The sequence below is a fragment of the Python bivittatus genome, unplaced genomic scaffold (genome assembly GCF_059951505.1).
Source record: "Python bivittatus isolate LINGU-HERP-01145 unplaced genomic scaffold, Pbiv_v1 ctg000610_np1212, whole genome shotgun sequence".
Classification (NCBI taxonomy): Eukaryota; Metazoa; Chordata; class Lepidosauria; order Squamata; family Pythonidae; genus Python; species Python bivittatus.
In genome coordinates, this window is record NW_028277088.1 from 53,412,908 (window position 1) to 53,433,312 (window position 20,405).

The 20,405-nt window shown below is 39.8% G+C and overlaps 3 protein-coding genes across 4 annotated transcripts; 1 reads left to right on the forward strand and 2 right to left on the reverse strand.

Annotated features, from left to right (window-relative positions):
• Positions 1–245: 245 nt before the first annotated feature.
• LOC112543048 (uncharacterized) lies at positions 246–14,297 on the reverse strand. The gene is given in 1 exon segment (XM_088150051.1): positions 246–14,297. A coding segment is annotated over 1 exon segment (11,055 nt). The 5' UTR covers positions 11,703–14,297; the 3' UTR covers positions 246–647.
• On the reverse strand, positions 13,204–15,490 carry LOC148214628 (hsc70-interacting protein-like). Its single transcript, XM_088150862.1, has 2 exons — positions 15,476–15,490; positions 13,204–13,653 (listed from the first exon to the last, which is right to left on the reverse strand). The coding sequence occupies exons 1-2, from the start codon at positions 15,488–15,490 to the stop codon at positions 13,204–13,206; spliced, it is 465 nt and encodes a 154-aa protein (XP_088006988.1).
• SEC61G (SEC61 translocon subunit gamma) lies at positions 15,087–20,133 on the forward strand. 2 transcript variants are annotated; one of them, XM_007444323.4, is made up of 4 exons: positions 15,088–15,238; positions 16,603–16,702; positions 18,117–18,219; positions 19,992–20,133. In XM_007444323.4, exons 2-4 carry the CDS (start codon positions 16,609–16,611, stop codon positions 19,999–20,001), a joined length of 207 nt encoding a protein of 68 aa, XP_007444385.1. In that variant the 5' UTR covers positions 15,088–15,238; positions 16,603–16,608; the 3' UTR covers positions 20,002–20,133. The 2 variants fall into 2 exon arrangements, with proteins under 2 accessions (XP_088006178.1, XP_007444385.1); XM_088150052.1 differs by lacking the exon at positions 19,992–20,133 and having other exon boundaries at positions 15,087–15,238; positions 18,117–18,223.
• The last annotated feature ends 272 nt before the right edge of the window (positions 20,134–20,405 follow it).

Below are 20,405 nucleotides of genomic sequence, written 5' to 3' on the forward strand. Positions count from 1 at the left end.
AGCTTTTTTACTGTCTCTTTTGAATGGTGTGTAAATGTGGTTTATCTTTATGTGTCTATTGTTGGCTGATGTGTCTGTCTGACAAACAATCAAGCGGAAAACAATACCCTAATCAAGGAACTACCAAGGAGAAAACAACACCCCCCCCCCCAAACACTGGCAGGACAAGCTATTGTATATAAACAGGGAGCAAACCCCACACTCACTAGCATTGACGATGTTACCTAGTCGGTAATGAAACGTCTGCAATCAAACAACCAAGCTCAGAGAGTACCAAGGATTCCACAGATATAAATGTTTCCTGTCTTAAAAATCTACTGAATTCAAATATTCCAATAATATTTGGCATTTGTATGAATGAAGAAAAAGCCAACTTGTAGTTTTGCCTCTGCCCCCTGAATAAATTGTCTGAACCATTTCCAAACCCTGAATGTTTATAAGAATCTGTACCTGGACCAATGCTATGTGGGTTAATTTAATCCTAAACAAAGTATACTGCTTATGGGGAGAGAGCCTTTAAAAATAGATACATTTCTCTTCTTATTTCTTCCTTCCCATTTTTACTTCCATTAATACAATGCTTGCAGATGACATTAAGATTGATCCATCGTTTCTCTAATGTTCATTCAGGATCAGAATTCTAGAGTTTAATCAGTTTGGAAAAAGTCCAAAACAGAGTTTGGGAATGGTCTTTGAGAATTCTTGTCATACCCTCTGTTCCTAAGGGCTTGTTGGTAATCCTTCTTCTCTAAATCCCTAAGAATTTTTCCTGGTTCTACATGGAACTTTTTACCAACTATGATCAAGTCTTTCTTTTGTGTTTCTTCAAATTCACTACCACAGCCTGCATTGCCTTCTTCATTCATCGTTTTAAGAACAGGATCTGGAATTTGTGCTGCATATTTATGCTGCGTTTTTTCCATTTTCTCCAAGATCTGATTTTGTGCTTTCTCCAGTGTTTCTTCAGCTTTTTGAGCTTTCTTCTGCTCATCTACTACTTTTTTCTGAGCATTCTCCTGTTCCGCCATTTGAGTCTTTGCAAATTCTCCTAAAGTAAGATGAGCTCTTTTTTGATCGTCAAAGGCTTTCATCCATGTACTTTGCTGATCATTCAGAGCTTTTCTCTGTCTTTCTTCCAGCTCCTTAAACATCATCTCAGCCTTGTGCTGTTCTGCTAAGGCCATCTTCTGAGCTTGCTCTTGTTCTTCCAAAACTTCCCTTTGAATTTTGGCCAATTCATTTATAGCATGATGAGCTCTTACTTGTTCATCTACAGCTTTCCTTTTTGCTTCTTCTTGCTCTTCCAGGGCTTTTCTTCGTGATTCTTTTAGTTCAGCAAACATCTCCTTAGTTCTCTGCTGTTCTTCAAAGGCCAGCCGCTGTGCTATCTGCTGTTCCTCTATGGCTTTAGCATGTGCTGTCTCCAGCTTCTTCATAGCTAGCTGTATTGCCCTTTTTTCTTCTAATGCTCTCTGCTGTGTTCTTTCATTTTCCTCCAAGGCCATCTTTTCAGCCATTGCCAAGTCCTCCAGAGCTTTCTTCTGAGCAATCTCTAATTCTTCTAGCTTCTTCTGCATTTTTTCTCTTTCTTCCATGGCTTTTTTTCCAGCTCTTTCTTGCTCTTCTTGAAACTTTCTCTGAGTTCTTCTGAGTTCTCCCAGGGCAGCTTCAGCCAACCTCTTTTCTTCTTGAGATTTTTTCTGTGCTTTTTGTTCTTCCTCCAGTACCTGTTTATGAGTCCTTTCCAGAGCATCCAGAGCTTTCTGAGCATTCTCCTTTTCCTCCAGGGCCTTCTTCTGAGCAATGTCTAGTTCTTCTAAGGCTTTCTGTGTCTTCCCTGTTTCTCCCATTGTTTTTTCCATGATCCTTTCCTGCTCATTTTGGACACTACTCTCTGCCCATGACACTTTTTTCAGAGCAGCTTCAGCCATTTTCTTCTCTTCTTCATATTTTTTCTGTGCTTGTTCTATTTCCATCTGAGCTTTCCTTTGTTCCTCCAGGGTCTGCTTATGAGCTTTTTCCAGAGTGTCTAAAGCTTTCTGAGCATTTTCCTTTTTCTCCAGAGCCACCATCTGAGCAATCTCTAATTCTTTTAGCTTTATATTAATTATTTCTCTTTCTCTGGTTGCTTTTTTCTCAGCTTTTTCCTGCTGTTCTTGAAATTGTCTTTGAGCTCTTGAGAGTTCTTCCAGGGCTGCCTCAACCATTTCTTTTTCATCTTGACACTTTTGCTGCACTTTCATTTGTTCCTCTAGAACCTGAGTATGAGTTCTTTCTACATTATCCAGAGCCTTCTGAGCTTTCTCTTCTTTCTCTAAGGCCTCCTTTTGAGCTACTTTTATTTTTTCTAGCTCTTTCTTAGCAGTCTCTAATTCTTTCATTGCTTGCATCTTAGATATTTCCTGCTCTTCTTGGAATTTTTTCTTAGTCTGTAAGAGTTCTTCCAGGGCTGCCTCACACATCTTCTTTTCTTCTTGACATTTCTTTCGTGCTTGCTCCAGTTCTTCCATAGCAGCTACCTGAACTTTCTTCTGCTCCTCTAAGATTTCTTTATGAGCCCTTTACAAAGCCTTCTGAGCTTTTTCCTCTTCTTCCTGAGTCTTCTTCTGAGCAACTTCTAATTCTTCTATAGTCTTCTGAGTTCTCTCATTTTCTTTCATTGTTTTCTTCTTAACTTTTTCCTGTTCTTCATGGAATTTTCTCTGAGTTCTTAAGAGTTCTTGCAGGGCAGCTTCAGCCATCTGTTTTTCTTCTTGAATTTTCTTTAATGCTTTCTTCTGTTCCTCCAGTGCCTGTTTATGAGCTCTGTCAAGAACATCCCGAGTTTTTTGAGCTTTCTCCTGTTCTTTCAGGGCTTTCTTCCGAGCATTCTCTAATTCTTCTAACTCTTTCTGAGCTCTCTCTCTCTCTTTAATTGCTTTCTTCTCTGCTGAATGCTGCTCTTCCTGGACCTTTTTCTGAGCTCTTGATAATTCTTCCAAAGCAGCCACAGCCATCTTTCTTTCTTCTTGAGATTTCTTTTGAGCATTTTTCTGTTCCTCTAATGCCTGCTTATGAGTTCTTTCCACAATGTCCAAAGCATTCTGAGCTCTTTTCTGTTCTTCCAGGGCCTCCTTTTTAGCTGTCAACAAGTTCTCTACAGCCTTCTTCTGAGCAATATCTAAGTTATTTAGCATTGTCTTAGCTTTCTCTCTTTCTTCTATTGCCTTTTTCTCAGCTGTTTCTTGCTCCTTTTGGACTTGTCTCAAGAGATCTTCCAGGGCTGCCTCAGCCATTTTCTTTTCTTCCTGAGATTTTTTCTGTGCTTGTTCCTGTTCCATCATGGCAGCCAAATGAGCCTTCTCCTGTTCCTCTAGGACCTGTTTATGGGCAATTTCTAGAGCATGCTGAGATGCCTGGGCCTTCTCCTGCTCTTCCAGAGCCTTCTTCTGGACTTCTTCTAATTTTTTAATGTTTCTTTGAAGTGTCTCTTTTTCTTCTACAGCTTTCTTCTCCACCTTCTCCTTTTCCTCTTGGATAGTTTTTTGGGTCCTTAAGAGTTCTTGTAGTCTTGCCTCAGCCATTTCCTTTTCTTCTTGAGATTTTTTCCATGCTTGCTCTTGTTCTTGAATAGCTATCTGAGCTTTCTTCTGTTCATTCAGAGCACATTTATGGGCTTTTTCTGCAGCCTCCAGGGCTTTCTGAGCCCTTTCCTGTTCTTCCTGGGCTTTCTTCTGAGCTACCTTTAATTCTGCTAGGGCAATCTGAGTTCTTTCTCTTTCTTCTATGGCTTTTTTCTCAGCCATTTTCTTCTCTTCTTGGAACTTCCTCTGAGTTTTTAAAAGTTCATCCAAGGTTGCTTCAGCCATCTTCTTTTCCTCCTGAATTTTTTTCCTTGTTTGTTCTTGTTCTTCCATTGCAGCTATCTGAGCTCTTTTTTGATCTTCTAGGGCCATTTTACGAGATCTTTCTACAGCTTCTAGAGCACTCTGAGTTCTTTCCTGTTCCTCCAGTGCTTTCTTCTGAGCAATCGCTAATTCTTTGAGGGCCTTCTGTATGCTCTCTTTTTCTTCCATGATTTTTTTCCCAGCATTTTCCTGTCCTTCTTGAAATTTTTTCTGAGCTCTTAAAACATTTTCCAAAGCAGCTTCAGCCATCTTCTTTTCTTCTTGGGATTTCTTCCATGCGTGCTCCTGTTCTTCAATGGCAGCCATTTTAGCTTTCCTCTGGTCTTCCAGGGCCCATTTTTGAGCTTTTTCAACAGCTTCCAGAGCTTTCTGAGCGTTTGTCTGTTCCTCTATGGCTTTCTTCTGTTCAATCTGCAATTCTTCTAGGGCCTTTTGAATTCTTTGTCGTTCTTCCATGTCTTTCTCCTCAGCTCTTTTCTGCTCTACTTGCACCTTTCTCAGAAACCTTGACAGTTCTTCCAAAGCTGCCTCAGCCATCTTCTTTTCCTCTTCTGATTTTTTCTGTGCTTGCTCAAGTTCTTCAATGGCAGACATCTGAGCTTTCTTCTGTCCCTCTAAGACTCTCTTTTGAGCAATTTCTAATTTTTCAAGAGCCTTCTGTGCTCTCTCTTTTTCTTCTAGGGCTTTCTTCTCAGTCTTTTCCTGCTCTTCTTGGAATTCTTTTTGGTACTGTGACAATTTTTCCAGGGCTGCCTCAGCCCTCTTCTTTTCTTCATTAGATATTTTCTGTGCTTGTTCTTGTTCTTCCAATGCAGCCATCTGAGCCTTTTTCTGTTCCTCTAGAGCCTGCTTATGAGCTCTTTCTACAGCTTCCAGAGCATTTTGAGCTCTTACCTGCTCCTCCTGGGCCTTCTTCTGAGCAATCTCTAATTCTTCTAGGGCCTTCTGAGCTCTCTCTCTTTCTTCCATTGCATTCTTCTCGGCCTGCTTATGCTCTTCTTGCAGTTTAATCTGAACTTGTGCAAGTTTTTCTAAAGCTGCCTCAGCCATCTTCTTTTCTTCTTCAGATTTTTTCCGTGCTTGCTCATGTTCTTCGATGGCAGCCATCTGAGCTTTCTTCTGTTCCTCCAGTGCCTGTTTATGAGCTTTTTCTACATCTTCCAAAGCTCTCTGAGCTCTTGTTTGTTCTTCAAGAGCTTGTTTCTGAGCAATCTCTAGTTCTCTGAGGGTCTTCTGAGCTATCTGTTTTTCTTGTATTGCTTTCTCTTCAGTCATTTCCTGCTCTTTTTGGAACTTTTGCTGTGTCCTTAAAAGCTCTTCTAAAGCTGCCTCCACCCTGTTCTTTTCTTCTTGCATTTTTTTCCATCCTTGCTCCTGTTCCTCCATAGCTGTTAGATGAGCTTTCTTTTGTTCCTCCATAGCCTGTTGATGAGCTATTTCTACTGCTTCCAGAGACTCCTGACCTTGATTCTGTTCCTCAAGGGCTTTCTTTCGAAGAACCTGTAATTCTTCTAGGGCCTTCTGAGCTCTCTCTCTTTCTTCCATTGCATTCTTCTCGGCTTGCTTATGCTCTTCTTGCATTTTAATCTGAACTTGTGCAAGTTTTTCTAAAGCTGCCTCAGCCATCTTCTTTTCTTCTTCAGATTTTTTCCGTGCTTGCTCATGTTCTTCGATGGCAGCCATCTGAGCTTTCTTCTGTTCCTCCAGTGCCTGTTTATGAGCTTTTTCTACATCTTCCAAGGCTTTCTGAGCTCTTGTTTGTTTTTCAACAGCTTGTTTCTGAGCAATCTCTAGTTCTCTGAGGGTCTTCTGAGCTATTTGTTTTTCTTGTATTGCTTTTTCTTCAGCTATTTCCTGCTCTTTTTGGAACCTTTGCTGTGTCCTTAACAGCTCTTCCAGAGCTGCCTCTGTCCTCTTCTTTTCTTCTTGCATTTTTTTCCATCCTTGCTCCTGTTCTTCCATGGCTGCTAGATGAACTTGCTTCTGCTCTTCCATAGCCTGTTGATGAGCTATTTCTACTGCTTCCAGGGCCTTATGAGCTTGTTTCTGTTCCTCAAGGGCTTTCTTTTGAATGGTCTGTAATTCTTCTAGGGCCTTCTGAGCTTTCTCTCTCTCTTCCTTTGCCATTTTCTCAGCCTTTTGCTGTTCTTCTTGGATCTTTCTTTGAGTTTTGCAAACTTCTTCTAGGGCAGCTTCAGCCATCTTCTTTTCTTCTTCAGATTTTTTCCATAGTTTTTCTTGTTCTTCTATGGCAGCCCTCTGAGCTTCCTTTTGTTCCATCATTGCCTTTTTGTGAGCGTTTTCTACAGCTTCCAGAGCTTTTGATGCTTTTTCCTGTTCCTCCAAAGCCTTTTTCTGAGCAAACTCATATTTTTTTAGGGCCTCCTGAGTACTTTCTCTCCTTTCAGAGGCCTTCTCTTCCTGCTGTTCTTGAATCTGTCTTTGAATCTTTGACAGTTTTTCTAAAGCTGCTTCAGCCATCTTCTTTTCTTCTTCAGATTTTTTCCAGACTTTTTCCCGTTCTTCTATGGCAGCCATCTGAGCTTTCTTTTGTTCCTCCAACACCTTTTTATGAGCCTTTTCCACAGATTCCAAAGCTTTCTGAGCTTTTTCCTGTTCCTCCAGTGCTTTTTTATGAGCAATGTCTAATTCTTTAAGGTGTTTAAGAACTAACTCTCTTTCTTCTGCTGCTTTGTTTTCAGCCCTCTGTCGCACTTCTTGTATTGTCTTCTGAGTCCCAAAAAGCTCTTCTTGGGCCACCACAACCATTTTCTTTTCTTTTTGAATTCTTTTCCATTCTCGCTCCTGTTCTTCTATGGCAGTCCTCTTAGCTTTGTTCAGCTCCTCTAAAGCCTGTTTATGCGTTTCTTCTACAGCTTCTAATGCATTCTGAGCTCTTTTCTCTTTTTCTAGGGCTTTCTTTTGCATCATTTCTACTTCTCTTAGGGTCTTTTGTATTATCTCTCTTTCTTCCATGGCTTTCATCTGAGCACTTGCCTGCTCTTCTTGGACCTTTTTCTGAGTCCTGAAAAGCTCTTCCAAGGCTACTTCAGCCATCTTCTTTTCTTCCTGAATTTTTTTCCTTATTTGTTCCTGTTCTTCCATTGCTGCTCTTTGAACTTTCTTCTGTTCCTCCAGGGCTCTTCTATGAGCCCTTTCTATACTTTCCACAGCATTATGAGCTCTTTCCTGTTCCTCAAGGCATTTTTTTTTAGCAATCTCTAATTCTTCAAGGGCCTCCTGTATGCTCTCTCTTTCTTTCATGTTTTTTTCCCCAGCATTTTCTTGCTGTTCCTGGATCTTTTTCTGAGTCCTGAAAAGCTCTTCCAGGGCTATTTCAGCCATCTTCTTTTCTTCCTGAATTTTTTTCCTTATTTGTTCTTGTTCTTCCATCGCTGCTCTCTGAGCAACCTTTTGCTCTTTTAGGGTCTTTGTGTGAGTTCTTTCCACAATTTCCAGAGTGGCCTGGGTACTTTCCTGTTCCTCCAGCAAGTTCGTTTGTACAATCTCTAATTTTTCAATGGCCTTTGGTATTTGCACTCTCTCTTCGATACCTTTTTTCTCACCACATCCCTGTTCTTTTTGGACCTTTCTGTAAGCCATGGAAATTTCTTCCAGGTCAGCTTCAGACTTCTTTTCTTGATTTTTTCCCCTTGTTTCTTCCTGTACTTTCATTAGTGCTATCTGAGCTTTCCTTTGTTCTGTCCCTGCCTTTTTTGCTATTTCTACCACTTCCAGAGCATTCTGAGCTCTGTTTTGTTCCACCAGAGCTTTATTTTGAGCAATCTCTAGTTCTTTGAGGGCCTTCTGTGTGTTCTGTTTTTCTTCCATGGCTGCTTCAGCCATCTTTTTTTCTTCTTCAGTTTTTTTACATACTTGGTTCAGATCTTCTACGGCAACTGTCCTCTGTTCCTCCATTGTCTGTTTAGGAGCTCGAGCTTTTTGAGCTTTTTCCTTTGAAGTTTTCCTCTGAAGAGTCTCTGATTCTTCTACAGTGTTCTGAGCATTTTGAATTTCTTCCATTACATTTTTCTCAGCCCTTTTCTGTTTTTCCTGTTCCTTTATCTGAGCCACAGAAATGTCTCTCAGAGCTACTTTCACTAACTCGTTTTCTTCTTCTTCTTCAGATATTTTCTTTTTTTTCTCCAAGGCTTCTTTATGAGCAATTTCTAAGTCTTCCAGAGTTTTCTGAGCACTTTTGTTTTCCTTCACTGTCAGCTTCTGGCCAATTTCTAATTCTTCTAGGAATTTCTCACTTCTTTCTCTTTCTTCTATTGCCGCCTTCTGATTCTTTTTCTGCTCTTGTACTTTTTTCTGAGCTGCTGAGAATTGTTCCTGACCTACCTCTGACACCTTCCTTTCTTTCAGAGTTTTTTCCTCTGCTCTCTTCTGTTGCTGTAATGCCCACATATGAGATTCTTCTAAAGCTTCTAGAGCTTTTTGAGCTCTTAATTGTTCCACCAGGGCCATCTTTTTAGCAATCTCCAGTTCTTCTATAGCCTTCTGAGTTCTCTCTCTTTCTTTTATTGCTTTCTTTTCTGATCTTTCTTGTTCCTCTTGAATTTTTTTTTGCATCTTTAAAAGCTGTTCCATGGCAGCTTCAGCCATCTTTTTTTCTTCTAGGTAACTTTCTTTTGCTTGCTTTTGTTCTTCCACAGCAGCCATCTGAACCTTTCTCTGCTCCTCTAGAGCCTGCTTGTGAGCTCTTTCTACAGCTTCCAGAGTTTTCTGAGCTTTTTCCTGATCCTCCAAAGCCTTTTTCTGAGCAATTTCTAATTCTTCTAAAGCTCTTTGGGCTTTCTCTCTTTCTTCCATAGCTTGCCTCTCAGCCCTTTCCTGCTCATTTTGGACCTTTCTTTGAGCTTCTGTCAGTTTTTCTAAAGCTGCCTCAGCCAACTTTTTTTCTTCGTGGGATTTTCTCTGGGCTTGCTCCTGTTCTTCCATCACAGTTATCAGGACTTTTTTCTGTTCCTCCAGAGCCTTTTTGTGAGCTCTTTCGAGAATATCCAGGGCCTCCTGAGCCCTTTCTTGTTCTTCAAGAGCTTGCTGCTGAACTCTCTCCTGTTCCTCCAGGGCTTTCTTTGTGGCTTTTGCAAGCTCCTCTAAAGCCTCTTGTTGAGCCTTGGCCAGCTCCTTCAGAGTCGCCTTCTGTATTTTCTCTTGTTCTTCCAGGATTATTTTAAAAGCTTGTTCTTGTTCACAGAGGGCCTTTTGCTGTGATTTTTCCTGTTCGTCTAATAATCTTTGCAGTGTGTTTTCTTCTTCATCAATTTCTTCTTGATAACTTCTGAACTTTTCATCCAGTTCCTGCTGAAGAGCTTTCAGTTGTTCTTCCAACTCATTCTGATGGACTACTCCTTGGTGTTTAATTTCCTTCTGCCTAAGGTTCACTTGTTCTTTCAGTAAATTATCTTGGGATTTTTCTTCTTCCTGTTCCTCCTTCTCAAAATATTTACCTTCTTCCCTTATGCTTCCCTGAAATCCTGTCTCTGTGTAGTCTTGGACCATACCCTTCTGTTTTTTCAGAACTATTGGTCTTACTCTCTGCTGTTCCTCAGTGTTTTTTCCCCAAATTGCTCTCCATTCCTCCATAGTTTCCTTGTCATTTCTTTCTAGTTCTGCTGGGGTAGTTTGAGATCGTTCATGCTTCTTACAGGTTTTTTGAAGTCCACTCAATGGACCCTTATCCTTCTTCTCTTTAAATTTCTGCTCCTGTTTCCTCCTGAATCTGGCAATTTTCTGGGCCTTTGGTTGTACCTCCTTTAACAAAGCATAGGATTCTTCATCATAATCTAATTGGCAGGCCAAGGCAAGGTCTTGAGCTGCCTTCTGCCAGTAACCAAGTATTTGTAGTGCTTTTCCTCGCCACTTGTAGGGCTGGGCTGAGTCAGGATTTATTTGTATGGCTTTATCACAGTCCCTAATTGCAGCAGTTGGCTTTTGTAGCTCCAAATAGACCCTGGCTCGGTTTGCATATAAGATAGTAAGATGTGGATTGAGCTTAATAGCTTCTGTGAACAAGTCAATAGCTTTAAAAAGTTCTGCTTTATTGACTGCATCAAAAGCTTCTCTTTTCTTTTCATTGGCTAGTTTTCGCATTTCATCCGTCACTTTCAAGCTTTCATCTCCCATCTCCTGAGGAAGATCTTCATCTGGCTCTATAACCTCTTCAGTATCAATTTCCAATTCACTGTCCTCACTTTCTGCTTCAGCTTTGCATTTTTGTTTCTTCATAGCTCCTTCCTGAGTCCTTCTTTCGTGCAGTTCTATTTGTCCTTGTTTTTCATGATCCATAAACGGTTCTTCTTCTTGTACTGTGTTTATAGGATAAGTTTTACTTGGATCACAAAGAGGAAATATTTTATGGCTTGGGGAATTATTATGTAGAATTGTATTTTCCTCAGAAATGTGAAATGTTCTTGTCTCCTGTTCTTGTAAACAAGGCTCACAAATAACTGATTTATCTTGGGGATGTTTTGCTTGTATTTTCTCTGCAGGAGCTTGTTTCATCCTGCTCAACATCTCTTTAAATTCTCCCTGGTTACTTATTTTCTCTGGTTTTTCGCACCATTTAATTATATTCTCGGGTTCTGTTTGTATTTCTTTCAGCATGGCATAAGTATCTTCATCATACTCAAGCTGACAGGAGAAAGCAAAATCTTTAGCAGCCTCCTGCCAATAACCTAGCATACAAAATGCCTCTCCACGGCATTTGTATGGCAAGGCCATATCAGGGTTTATATTTATGGCATGGTTACAGTCCTTTATGGCAGCAACTGGCATATGAAGTTTCAGAAAAGTACTGGCTCGGCAAACATATAAGTCAGTAAGATGGGGGTTTAAATTGATAGCTTTGGTGAATAACTCAGTTGCTCTTTGAAATTCACCTTTCTCCACTGCATCCAAAGCTGCTTTCTTGTTTTCACTGGCCTGCTTCCACTCCTCAGCTGTCTCCACATTTTCATCTATCATCTCTCGGGAATCTTCATTATGGTTTAGCTTCATCTTCTCTTCTTTGTTCCTTGCTATTTCATTTTCCAGATGTGTGCTAGTGCCTTTCTCTCTCTGCTCTTGTTTCTGATCCTCTAAAATTATCTGTGCTTTCTTAATTTTCTCCAGTATCTCAGATTCCTTATACCTAAGAATGCACTTTGCTTGCCTTTCAGAAATTCTTTGAAATCCTAACTTTAGTTGCTTTAGTACTGCATTGGCCTCTTTGTCATATTCTAATTTAGAAGCTAAAGCAAAGTCACAGGCTGCTTTTTTCAGATGCCCTAATTCCTTGAATGCTTTTCCTCTCAATTTTAATGGTTCTGCTGATTTGGGATTCAGTTCAATGGCTATGTTGCAGTCTTTAATAGCAGCATTTGGTTTTTGCAATTGCATATAGACGTTGGCACGGTTAATGTAAGAACTGGAAATGTCTGGGTTCAACTCAATGACTTCAGAGAACAAATTAACGGCTTTTTGAAATTCAGCTTTAGCTAGGGCTTCCAAAGCCTCCTTATTCTTTTTATTGATTTGATTCCTTATCTCATTGGATATTTGAAGGTTTTTGTATTCCATTTCTTGGCTGTTATTCTGAGATTGTTCCATATTTTCCTCATTATAAATCTCCAAACAGTTCTCATTCCATGGATCTTCCTGAAGCTCACTGCCAGCCTCTTCTACACAGATGCTATTTGCAGTAAGTGACAAGGAACTGACCACAGTTTCTAATGATTCCCGGAGGAAAAGTCGATCTTCAGAATTTGCAAAGCTGAGATCAGACCTGATCCAATCTGTCATGTCACTTGGAAGATTACTTGATTCCATGATGAGAAAAAATGATGAAAGGATTCAGCTAGAGCTTAAAGGGAAGGAAGAATTTAAGAAATTTGATATAAGAGAGGATTTAATACTTATTCTAATGAATGATCTGATGAAAAGTGGCCTTCATTCCTCTCTGCCATGGTCCTACTTTTATACTATCATTACTACTTAATGAAGTAAAACTCAGTGTTAGAGTCAACAACAAAGGAAGATTTTGTGATGTCATCAGTCATGTCATCACTGGAATCCTCAAGTGTGTTGTTTTAAGAACTTCCACAGAAGCATCTTGTCTCCTTTATTGATTGTGCTTAAATGGGATTAATGGTAAATAAGTTATTTGGGGGGTTGTTTATTTTTTAAATGCACAAAAATGTCTGTAAATTAAAAGAGGAAGGTAATTACTCTATTATATAGAAAACTGCAATATGCTGGGTTACTGAAATGTCCTACCAACATTTTTGCTTGAAAACTATAAAGCATCATGATTTCAGATGTCATTCTGACTTCAAAACCTGGTATGCCATATTGTGGCAGATTGATCATAATCAAAATCAAATGCTGCGTGTGACATGGATACAGCTAGAGGCTTTTTTGCAGATCAGCCTTAAGCTACTGGACTTCCACATAAAAAACTGGCTGGAAATTAAGCTGGCTTAAGAAATCCCTTTCTGAATTTTAACCCATTCTTCTGTTCTAGCCACTGTGATAGCCTGATCTTTGGTCTAGACCAGCCTTTCTCAAACTTTTTTTTATCTTGGAGGAACCCTTAAAATAATTTTCAGATCTCAGGGAACCCTCACATAAAAATTATTATATCTATAGGTTGCATTGTGTGGCATGCAAAATTTTTTAAAAAGTTATTTTACTTTTTTTAATCATGATCTCTCATGGAACCCCTAAAAATCCCTGAGAATCCAAGGGTTCCATGGAACCTAGTTGAGAAAGGCTGGTTTAGACTATGTTTGCCACAACCTTTTATGGGTGAATTCCTTTTCTTTTTCATCCCTCCTGGCCAATGGGGGGAAAATTTTTACTATTTTTCCTGTCATTTGGGCTAGAAGGGGGTAATATAAGTACTTTTGTTGCAGAAATCGATTTGTTTTTAACTCAAATTACGGATTTGAGGGAGTTATAGAGTCAGTTGATAGGAGTGGCTTATAAGCCCTATAAGTATAGAAATCAATAATTTTTAGCTAGGTGGCAATTACAGTTTTAAAGATAGGTCCTTTATTTCACTATTCAATTTTTCCATCAATAAACTTGTAAAACTAAAATAAAAACACTTCTTATCAACAAAAGACATTAACTTTTTTCACTGTTTCATCAGTATAAGAAGAAAAAAAAAAAGCCAACTCAGACTCTTTCTTTGGTAAGTTTGTAAAAATAAAATGGCTGGGGAGGGAGGAAACATTCCTGCTAAAGCGCACAGTAATCAGTTGGACAGAAAGTATTTGTCTGCAATGAAATAAAGTGCAGCAGGTAAACTAGGATTCTTCATCATAATCTAATTGGCAGGCCAAGGCAAGGTCTTGAGCTGCCTTCTGCCACAACCAAGTATTTGTAGTGCTTTTCCTCGCCACTTGTAGGGCTGGGCTGAGTCAGGTTTTATTTGTATGGCTTTAGCACAGTCCCTAATTGCAGCAGTTGGCTTTTCTGGCTTCAAATGGACCCTGGTTCGGATTGCATATAAAATAGTAAGATGTGGATTGAGCTTAATAGCTTCTGTGAACAAGTCTAAAGCCTTAAAAAGTTCTCCTTTATTGACTGCATCAAAAGCTTCTTTTCTTTTCTTTTCATTGGCTAGTTTTTGCATTTCATCCGTTACTTTCAAGCTTTCATGTCCCATCTCCTCAGGAAGATCTTCATCTGGCTCTATAACCTCTTCAGTATCAATTTCCAATTCACTGTCCTCACTTTCTGCTTCAGCTTTTTCAGTTGAGCAGACAGTATTTGTCTGCAGTGAAATAAAGTTCAGCAGGTAAACTGGACAGCACACCTGATCTGGCATGTAAAAACCCACCACTTTTGATGTGTGGTAAAAAAAGATGGGTGGAGGTTGCCTTACTGGCACCCTGGGGACAGTAGAGGACAGTATCATACATTTCAGCCCTTGCAAAATGGTCAATGGCTGATATTTACCCAAGGACAAATTGGTCACACGGCTTCATTTCCAGCTGATTTATGCACAAGAAATATTGAGTCTTTGTGGAGCTAAGTGAAAGGGACAAGATCTAATAGATCTGAATAAAGGCAATCTGATCTTGTAGAGATGATGAACGTCAGTGAAGATATAGGTATAATTAAAAATGGTTTACATTGTACAGCAGAAAATATGAAATGCTGCCCATGTAAAGTCTGACTTGTACTGTGTTTTGCGGTGACAGTCCTAGGTTTTGTTTTTGTTTCTAATTTCTCTGATCAGGTGTTTTCTGATGCACTGGTTTACTGGTTCCTACTAGCAGATGCAACAAGAGTTTCAATAGTTAAGACAAGTGATATTCTGCAGTTGCCCCCTAGAACAATAGGGGCAATTGTGTTGCCTCCCCACACATCCCTTGCTGCCTCTCAGTGGATCTGCCTTTTTGCCTGCCTGTGGTCATTCTGATCCTCTGTTGAGGTAAGGGAATCTCTCTGAAACTGTTGTGAGAAGGCAGGGAGAAGTGAGGGCCTCAAACGAACCATGTTTGCTAGGGGAGAGCGCTGTGCACCATGGGGCAGCCTTGGGGGGGACAGCAGGGGACAGCAGGAGGGAGGAAAGACTGTGGGCAGAAGGCACACTCGCACCAGAGTGAAGAGGGACGGCAGGAGGGAGGAAATACTGTAGGCAGGAGGCACGTTCGCACCAGAGTGAAGAGAAACGGCAGGGGGCGGCTGTCGGGTCAAGTGGGGATTGGAATGTGTATTGCGCTGATTGGATTCGGAAAGTGGAATGTCTGCGGTTTTGCGGTTAATTAGCGGCGCTCCGGGGCGGTAAAAAAGGTGAGATTGTGAGCCAAGCCCTCGTAGGAGGGGGAGGACAGATAGGGGGTATAAAAACCTGTCAGACCTTGTTTCGGGGTTCCTCCATTGCTGCGGGAGGGACCCACCTTTGCAAACGTGCCCAATAAAAACTTCTGTCTACTGGACAACCGAACCCGTGTCTGTCGTTTTCTGACACTGTGATCCAAAGGGTCACGGGTTGTCTAGTATATATTACAAAATATCCTTTTCCTGACGCGCCCTGAACCTCTGCGTGCTTCGAGTTGTGAAGGGCAGACATGCCCCATCAGAAAAATCTGAGGTTTTGTTATTGGAAAGAATGCACGTAAGCCCGACGCTTCCGTGGACTCTCATTCATCAGTTCCGTTCGCCAGGTGGAGGGGAGCCCACGTGACTCAGTTGAGAACCGGAAGTGCTTGCAGAGAACGATTGACGTATGCGTGCGCCTCTGCCGCAGGCGCCTTTTCCGCTTCCGCTTCCCTTTCGGCGGAGTTGCTACGTGTCTTAAGAAGCAGCGTTTGGTGGCGGCGTCTGCAGCGTAAGGACTTTCTTCAGGACTGGTGAGTGTAGCTAATTCGGGTGATTCTGATGTTACTCTGTATTTCCTTCGGATTGTTGGCGAAAAAGAGAAATGACGACCCCCCGTGTTCTCAGTGCCAAGAGTCAGTCACAGCGCAGCTCTTTCCTCTTCTCCTTGTTCGTTGCAGAAGCTTCAGAGCGTTTCAGCTCTCCTGACCTCAGACCCGGCGCTTTTTCAAGGCCAGATTAAAACGTGGAATTGCCTCTCTGAAACTAACCCGAGGAGACGACATTTCACGATATTCTGTTAGCTCTGTCCTTGTAGCTCAGCTGCATCTCCTTTTTACAGCTTTATGTGTTTCACTGCATTACTGGTGACCTTAATTTAATACAAGCACTTGAATCTATAAAGCCCCAACAAACATAATGGCCTTTCGTGCCAAAAAGGGTCCGAGGAAAAAACCGGAAGGAAGACAAAGAGGCTGCAAAGGAAAGCCACTCTGCCTGTGCCCAGAACTTCTTGCTTTCTTTGTCTCCTGAATCTTAGTGGCTGTGCAAACAGGTCAGTTTGCCTGTTATCTAGTCTGGCAATATTTATGGAAAGGTAAGAAACTCTTGAGATGAATCCTGCTAGCATTTTATGCATTCTATGTATGTTGAATTCGTCTTGTATTTATTTATAGATTTAAAAAACTTATATATAAACTTTGAAGCACACCCCAAGGGTAATATTTAACCCTAAGGGGTGCTATTATTACCAAACTGATGAATGGACAAAATTAATTGTAGTTAAGTAGAGGAAGTCTTAACCTTCATGGAGAGATAGAATCAAACACAGATTGAATATCCATGAACATGCTACACAGGGATGACTAGAAAGCGGACTTGTATTTTTCTGTCAAATGCTGTAACATTCAGGCTTGAACCAAGGTAGTCTGCCCTATCCTAAATCTTGTTGTTCTTTTCTCAGGATTTCTTCAGCTTCTAGCTACTCTTGTAACTTTCTCAACAGATGAGCAGCATAGAGTTTCCTAATAGTATTCAGCAAACTGATTGGCTAGTTGTTACCCTGGTTCAGAACATGCATTTTTTGGTAAATCAGGACCACAGTCCGCGGCAATGTGTTCAGTTTGGTAGAATAAGCTCTTTGCTTCTATTGATAAATCAGCATTAGAGTATATATAATCACCTCTGGAATTTTCCCAGATTTAATTTCTGTAATTAACAGCTTCTGAAAGAGTAACCATGAGCAACAGCTTTAAGTTTTCTGTACTGGCAGAACAATAATATTGGAGACATTAGTCCTTGAAAATGGATCCTTGTTTCTATTGAGGACACTTTCCAACTGCTGTAAAATTATTGTTAAGAAGAACCTGAAAGTTAATTTGTTTCTCGTCTTTTTCAGTTCATCATGGATCAAGTAATGCAGTTTGTGGAACCCAGCCGCCAGTTTGTGAAAGATTCTATCAGGCTTGTTAAAAGATGCACAAAACCAGATAGAAAAGGTAAAGTAATCAGGAAGAAAAAGGGAAAAAATAAAATTCGATGGTAATATCATAAGCAAAGTGCAAGAAAGAAACTATTTCTGTAACCACAGTGGATTTCTGTCAGTTTTCTGTATTGACTCACATGTTTTCATGATGATGATGATGATGATAATGTATTTTAAATAAGTGAAGGCAAACGATACCACAGATAATAGTACAAGTTGAAAAGAATATTTAAAGAATAGATAATGCAGATAAAAAACCCATATATATATATATATAAAAAAAACCCAGCCAACATATCTAAAATATCGTCTGATGCTATACTCCATAATGTTTCTTAGAGCATGGTCCCCCAAGACCCTCTCAGGGGTCCTCAAAATCAAAATTATTTGGCAGCCACTGTTGAAAAATAATCCAATATTAAAATCCCATCAAACAATCTTAAGAGCGGAGCAAATGCATCAATTTGACTTTTAATATGATAAATATCAACAAATATAACCCATGCAAACCAAAATTCTTTTGAGACCCTATATAATTTTTAATAGTGGGAAGGGATCCCTGAGAGAAAAACGTTTAAAAAACACTGCTCTACTACATCATTAAAGGTGATTACATTTAGTTTAATCAAAAGATTTCCAGAAGAGAGAGAGAAGCACAGGTTGCATTTCTAAAAAACCATTGAAGTTTTCTTGAGCTCATATTTTTAAGAGCTGTGCAAGAGGTTATTTTTTGAAATAGGGGCTAGAAGTGGATTTCTTTGGTAAAGTGAGCAGAGCAATTTTGAACAAGAGCCCAAAAATATGCATGCCAGCTTTATCAGCGGTGAGCACATTTTTCTTTCTAAGTGAGAACCGACCTTTTTCTTAGCTTAGAGAACGCAGGTCTCTCACAGACGCTGAGCCTAGAAAACACACGGAAAGCAATAATGTCTGATCTGGTATCTGATTGCTTTTCCCTCAGGTTGCCCTTTTTTAAGTTACCATCCATTGCAGTGTTCTAAGCACTTTAGAAGGTGATGTGGTATCGGCTATCCTTTACGATCAGGTAGAGTTAGTTTGCTTCAGGTCCTATTGATGAAGCAATGTCATCTAGTGAGACCGAGGAAATGGCCCTCTTCTTTGCAGCGCCTGCCCTCTGGAATAGCACGCTCTGAGGTTCACTTGGCCTTGGCCTTTCGCCTTCAGCAGAACCCTAAAAATGTGGCTGTTCCCTCAGGCCTTGGGTTGGAGCATCTGGTGGGTTCCTCTAAGTTGTGGGGTATTGTGTGTGTGTGTGTGTGTGTGTGTCCCCTTGTGAAGCAATTGTGTATTTTTAAATATCATGGTGCTTTTTTGGTTTTTAATTTTATGAAGCTGCCCATTATTATATTTGGAGATGAGCGGCCCAGAAATTGGATAAATCAACTCATGTAATTTTTAAATCACAGAATTCCAGAAGATTGCCATGGCAACAGCAATAGGCTTTGCAATAATGGGATTTATTGGTTTCTTCGTAAAACTGATCCATATTCCGATCAACAATATTATTGTGTAAGTAAATGTCTTAAACTAAGTGCTGTTGGTAGAAAAAGATGTGACAAAAAAATTAATGATGGTTCCTAATATTCTGTTCCCCCTTTAGTGCTGTCTGAGAATCTTGTATGTCACAACATACTTGATTCGGTACCATAGATTCTGTGACACGTGAATATTTCTGTGACGGTTTGCTATTTAAAAATTGCTAAAGCGCTATAAAGAAAGTAAAGTAAATATAGAAATTAGAATAGAATGTGAGGTACTTTTTGAAAATAAGACATTAATAGCGTGTTAATAACCCTAAGATATCACAATACTGTTATTTGTTTCCTGAACAAAGCAATTCCTTTAGAAAGGGGCATTTCTCAGGCAGGACAGTACTGGTGAAAAGGCCTGCCCCCTGATAGTTACTTGGCAATACCACCCAAGTAAAAGATTGAAGATTGGCATTGATTTTACAAACAGAATGACAGATTTGAGGGAGTAAGTTGACTGCTGCCTTTTGAACCAATTCAGATAATGAGACCATATTCTGTGGCACTGCCATATATTCTAGCTGGGATATTGCAAGAACATGAAGAAGGGGAATCATAGCTGCTCCATCCACTTCAGCTGGAAAAACAATTCCAGATTATGGATGCATTTGAGCAAAGTAAGAGCTAGACTGAACAGCATCAATCTTTTCTTTTGGATGCCATGAAATGCTGAATGGCATCCAAAAGAAAATTCACATGAGTAACAAAATGTTTGCCTTGCATTGACTACAGTATTTAATTGGCTTTTTTGATCATTTTTCCTATAACTGGTTCAGTGCATCCAGCATTGCCTGTGATCCTTATGCAAAACACAGTGGTGCATCAGTAAAAACAACAAAAGATATCTGCTGTCATTTTTATATTTTAAAAATGCATTCAAAAACACTTTTGTAGTCTTAATAGGAATGGTTCAACAATATAGCTCCCATATTTTTATAATTGGACCCATAAGCATTTCTCTATCTTCTTTATACATTATGCGTTAGATACAGTGGGGGACCAGATGATGTTCCAGGTTACCTACCTGTGCCTCAGTGGAAAATCTGTTCCAGTGTCTGTATTGCCCTATAGTTGTAGTAAATTATTTCTGCAACAAATATGGCTTCGGCTTTACTTGTAGAATAAATTTACATTTCTTTTTGGACTACATAAATTATCCGTTTTGGTAGGATATTTGACTAGTATATGGGACTGTCTTTGGTGGGTGAGCTATGCCAGGAATGGATGGGAGAGTGGCTATAAAAGCAGGTTTTTGTGCTGAGCTATCTGGCATGGTCAAGCCTTGAGGCCATTGCTTTCTTCTGGTCCTTTCTTCTGAGTCCAAAGAGGAGGGAAAGTGCATGCATCAGTTACTCCCCAGAATATATTAAAAAAAAAACAACTGCAGAATTTCAAAATGTTTCTTCTGATTGAGATCCAAAGTAGCATTTTAACTGAAGTTTAGTTTTGGCCAGTTAAATCTTTTTTCTCAGACAAGTATGTCCCATGACATGACACACAGACTTTGGAATCCTAGTTCTTTTGGTGTGCAGTTTGGGGGCCTGCTACTTAAGAAACTAATCCAAAATTTTCATTGAATTAATTAAATACTGATCTATATGTCCCTACTTGTATATAAATACATTTTAATTTTTTCACTGAAATTGTTAATTTTAGAGTAATATTTACATTGTTTCTTAAATAAAAGATAATTACATAATAATACCATTGAGTATTGTGTGGCAGTGTCTCGATGTCTTTTTCTTTTTACAGCGGTGGCTAAACACATCAGGAAGACATTTCTTTATATTGTGCATGGTAAAATAACAGATCATTGTGGACTTTTTGGCTCAATTATCTATGTAGATCTTCCTCTTTTATTACTTGTCAATATAAACTAGATTTTAAAGTAAAATTTGTGTGGTATCCTATTTGGTTAAGCAAACACATGTAGGTGAACTAATCAACACTTGAAGCTTTAACCTTGATAAACTAGCTGATGTGAGCTTTCTAGGGAAGAGGAGGTAACTTACGAAGTATCCCATTTCTTCTTGGAAGTTGGGGAAACATCAGTGCTGGAAAAATAAATGACTTTCTTATACTCACCTAGTTCAGATTACCACTGAAGATGCCCAAATTCTGTCAGTCTTCATGCTGAAAGAAAATGTGTACGCTTTGTTCCCCATG

Coding starts and splice junctions, on each gene's coding strand:
- SEC61G (XM_007444323.4), top strand. CDS start 16,609: ATGGATCAAGTAATGCAGTTTGTGGAACCCAGCCGCCAGTTTGTGAAA. Junction 16,703..18,116: donor CACAAAACCAGATAGAAAAG/GTAAAGTAATCA, acceptor TTTAAATCACAG/AATTCCAGAAGATTGCCATG.